The sequence below is a fragment of the Urocitellus parryii genome, chromosome 2 (assembly GCF_045843805.1).
Source record: "Urocitellus parryii isolate mUroPar1 chromosome 2, mUroPar1.hap1, whole genome shotgun sequence".
In the NCBI taxonomy this organism is placed as follows: Eukaryota; Metazoa; Chordata; class Mammalia; order Rodentia; family Sciuridae; genus Urocitellus; species Urocitellus parryii.
Genome location: NC_135532.1, coordinates 224,349,934 through 224,353,765, shown reverse-complemented (window position 1 = coordinate 224,353,765; position 3,832 = coordinate 224,349,934). Strand labels below are relative to the sequence as shown.

At 54.2% G+C, this 3,832-nt stretch overlaps 1 protein-coding gene across 2 annotated transcripts in view; it reads left to right on the top strand.

Annotated features, from left to right (window-relative positions):
- The first annotated feature begins 52 nt into the window (after positions 1-52).
- Positions 53-3,832, top strand: part of Hsf2bp (heat shock transcription factor 2 binding protein) — a 72,259-nt gene continuing 68,479 nt past the window's right edge. Inside the window, exons 1-3 of one of the 2 annotated variants that reach the window (XM_026410066.2) lie at positions 53-160; positions 1,115-1,378; positions 2,168-2,318. In XM_026410066.2, the coding sequence (XP_026265851.1) occupies positions 1,343-1,378; positions 2,168-2,318 (187 nt within the window). In that variant the 5' untranslated portion in view covers positions 53-160; positions 1,115-1,342. Of the gene's footprint in view, positions 182-1,114; positions 1,379-2,167; positions 2,319-3,832 lie in introns of both variants that reach the window. The other variant, XM_026410067.2, reaches the window with a different exon arrangement.

Sequence of the window (3,832 nt, the reverse complement as noted above, 5' to 3'; positions counted from 1 at the left end):
CCCGACCGCGCTTGCGCAGAGCGCGGCGCGTGCCGATGGCGTCATAGAGGCGCCGTGCGCCGCGCGTTCCCGGCCCGCGCGTTCTGGGAGCGGCTCTGGCCGCGGGAGGAGCCGCCCGGCCCCACGGCGTCGTGTCGGCGCTGTCTTTCGGTCGCCGCAGGTCAGGGCGGTCGGCGGCGAGGTTAGCCAGGGTCGGGTCTTGTCCGGAAAGACACAGACGGCTGGTTTAAGTGGCCTAGAATCTCGAAGCACACTTAGCAAAGCCCCGTCAGGCCAGCAGCTCAGCTCTCCTGCGATGCGTACGCACCGCGTTTCCGTGGCGCTTAGCCCGGGAAGGCAGGTTCTCCTGGGGCCCTGCTTAGCAGGCTGACAGGCAGCCCCGCCGGGCCGCTACCGCGTGGTTCTGCCAGGGCCAGAGCACTCCTAGTGCCCAGTGCCCCGTGCGCTGGTGCAGGGTTGGGATGTGGAGTACGGCGGGACCCCCGCCCCCAGCACCTGGGGCAGGTGCAGGTGTGTGCACTGCGAAGGGAACCAACCCATCCTCCCTAGCTTCATGGGGCGGGTGCCGAGGTGTCCAGCGCACAGTGCTCGGTCTCTCCTCCCCCCCCACCCCCCGCATCTGGTGGGAGGGGTGTGGGGTGCCAAGTGAACCACCTGGTCTCCCATTGGGCATCCTGGGCCCAGTTCCGGTTGTGGTGCGGCCAGAACCTCCCCTTGTGACCTCTCCCCGGGCATCCTGGGACAGGTTCTGGGAGCCAGCAGGCCAACAGGTTGTCTGGCCTTTCAACATGCACTTTACGGGAATGGGAATCGTGCAGACCTTGCTAATCCCAGAGGGGAAGTCCTTAAAGTTGTGCTAACTTTGGGATCATGCAAGACTGTAGGGAATTTACCGGTGTAGGGTGACTCCCCTGGATTTAGGGTGGTTATCTTACTGTCACCTGGAAGAAATAACCCTCGTGTGATCGCAAACGTTCACCTCTCGAAGTGAAAGCTCCAGGAGCGGGTCGCTGGGTCAGGGCCAGAGCAGTATCTCTCACCAAAAGAGAAAGGACTATTTGGATTTATTTATTTGATATTTATTTCTGGGTTTCACGTTTCGTCTACTCTGCAGTTAACAAGTGTTTAAAACCCGGGCTAAACCAGAAGATCAGAAGTGGGACCTCTCGGAGTCCATCCATCGATCCCGAGGCAGAGGATGCTGCTCAAACTCCGGGAGCTTTGAACCTCGCAGCTCTCCATACTGCGGACCATTCGGACCCGGCGTGGCTTCGTTCCCGCGCTTTCTGGCGTGCCGGGGTCAAGGAGCGCCGCGCAGGCGCACTGAGCCGAGGCGGTGGCCATGGGCGAGGCAGGAGGCGCTGAGGAGGCCTGCCGGGTCAGTGGGGAGGGCCCGCTTCCGGCGGTCGGCCCGCGGTGGGCATCGCCCAAACGCTAAAGGCTGTTCGCATGGCCGGGCCCGGTGCACTGGGCAGGGCAGGAGGGGGCTGGGACGCGGCTTCTCGCCGCCCTGGAAGGCCTGGCTCAGGACGCGGCCGGCAGGTGGCGAAGGCGGCTTCGTGGCTGCGGCTGTGACCACGCGGCCTGAGGGCGACTGGGTGCTCGGACCCAGAGCTGGTCCTGGCCGTGTCCGGTCCGCGTGCGGGCAGCGGAGGCCGCCAGGTTAAGTTGCAGCGCGGCGTTCAGTGGGTCCTTTGCGGCGGCCTCTTCGCTTTCTTGCGGCCGCACCGCCCGCCCGGCGCTGTGCAGGAGCTGCACCTCTGCCCCTTGACCTTGCGCTTGACCCCGGCGCTCCGCTGGAGCTATGCCCCTGCCCTTTGACCTTGCACTTCGCTACTGGGTCTCCCAGTTTCCAGGCCTCGGCAAGGGGTCCGAGGCTGGCGTGGCAGGCCCCCCCCCCTTTTCAACCTGGGTCTCGCTGGTTCCCCGACGCAGCGAGCAATCCTCGGGCCCCCAGAGCGGGGGGAAGAGGTGCGGGGCACGGCCCGACACCCTCGCGTTGTCACCTGCTTTACACACGTGTGACCCAGACCCGTGTCCCCTAGGAGAAGACACCTAAAGACGCGCTAGGAACAGAGGGTCAGGAAAAAGAAGCAGGTCGGCTTGGGCTGCTGGTTTTAGTCATCTGAAGAGAAATATAATAATTTTAAAGGTCTTCATTTTTTAGCACATGGGAACCAAAGAAGAGTTCGTTAAAGTCAGAAAGAAGGACCTGGAACGGCTGACAACTGAAGTGATGCAAATACGGGACTTCTTACCTAGAATACTAAATGGGGAGGTACTGGAAAGCTTCCAGAAATTAAAGATTGTAGAAAAAAGTGAGTCCCACCTTGATTTTTAACAGTTTGATTGGTTATTGGTAATGTAATCTAATAGAGCAGATTTACCTTAGGTACATAACTGTAATTGTATATAAATTTTAACGTGTTGGCTATAGTCCTTGTAATTACATTAGGGAGAGTCAGATAAAATGTGGAGATCCCCTGAAAGAGTAACTTAAGAAAAGTGTGTTGTGTTGGAGGAAAGGTTGCCAGTTTTCTGTAGCTTCTCTTTCTGTCCTGTTTTCTTCCTTGGAAGAAGAATTTAATGGTTTTCATTCTGAAAAACTCCACTCTGAAAATTAAGGCCTTTTGCAAATTAAAGATCCTGCCATGTTGCAGCCTCAGGTGGGATTAATGGAGCCGTAGAGATAACTGAATGTGTGTGCACTTGTCCCTGGGTGGATGGGAAGGTCAACTTCCAGCACTGAGTTAAGGCCAGGATTTTGAGGTCTTGTCCATTCACACTCTTGAGCTTCAAACTGAGCTGTCATGTCAAGTACCAGTGTAGGACCAGTGTAGGACCCTTTTAAAGTTCTTGAAGGTAGTTCGAGATTGATCAGTACATGTCTGGTTGAGGCTGCTTCACCATCAAGTCAGCCTTTAAGGGTTAAGGCTAATTCCCCATGATCATTTCAGATTCTTAAATGTTTGTCCTAGCTTAATGAGACTGAGGTCACTAGGAAGAGGCCTGTAGTTTGACTAGGTCAGGTTTATGGTTCATTGCAATGTGGGAGACCACATTCCAGAGGAACTGGGAGGCATCTCACCAAAGAGGAGGATCATATTGTTACAGGACTTGAGGGGCAGGGTAGGATTAGGGTGGTGTGGAAATGAAGCAGTGGTGGTTTTTTTTTTTTAAATTTTTTTTTTATTTTTTGGGGTGTGTGTGTGTAAGTGTAATATGTTTATTTTTATTTGTTTATTTTTATATGGTCCTGGGGACCAAACCCAGGGCTTCACACATGTAAGGCAAGCACTCTACACTGAGCTACAACCCCAGCCCTTGGTGTGTGTTTTTATTTTCTCTTTTTGGTGGTGCTGGGAATTGAACCCAGGGGCCTTGTGTATGTGAGGCAAGCCCTCTACCAGCGAACTATATCCCTAGCCCTGAAGCAGTGAGTGTTTTGATGGCTCAAAGCAATGTAGAGCTTTGTGTAAAGAGGCAACGTAGGTCTTATTGAAGAAGTTCCTGGTTCCATTCACTTAAAAAGTGCAAAGTTCAGATAGACTGTGTAACACTGTCTAGAAATCCCTTACATGAAGCTCTCTGGCTAGCAGAACATGCAGGCTGCCTATGTTACAGAGGCTCTTTAGGCCAGGATGTGGTGTTCTTTTTTTTCTGTAAAATCTCAAAACAGCAGTTTCTAGGAGTTGGATTTTTCAGAGTGAGACTTCTAAGTGAACAAGTCCATAGTCCCTCAAAGATGCATTGTGACCCTTCTCAGTCGCAGGGTCCTTAGGAGATATATTGTTCCTTGGCTTTTTCCATGTCTGCTCTTCTAGCCTGACAA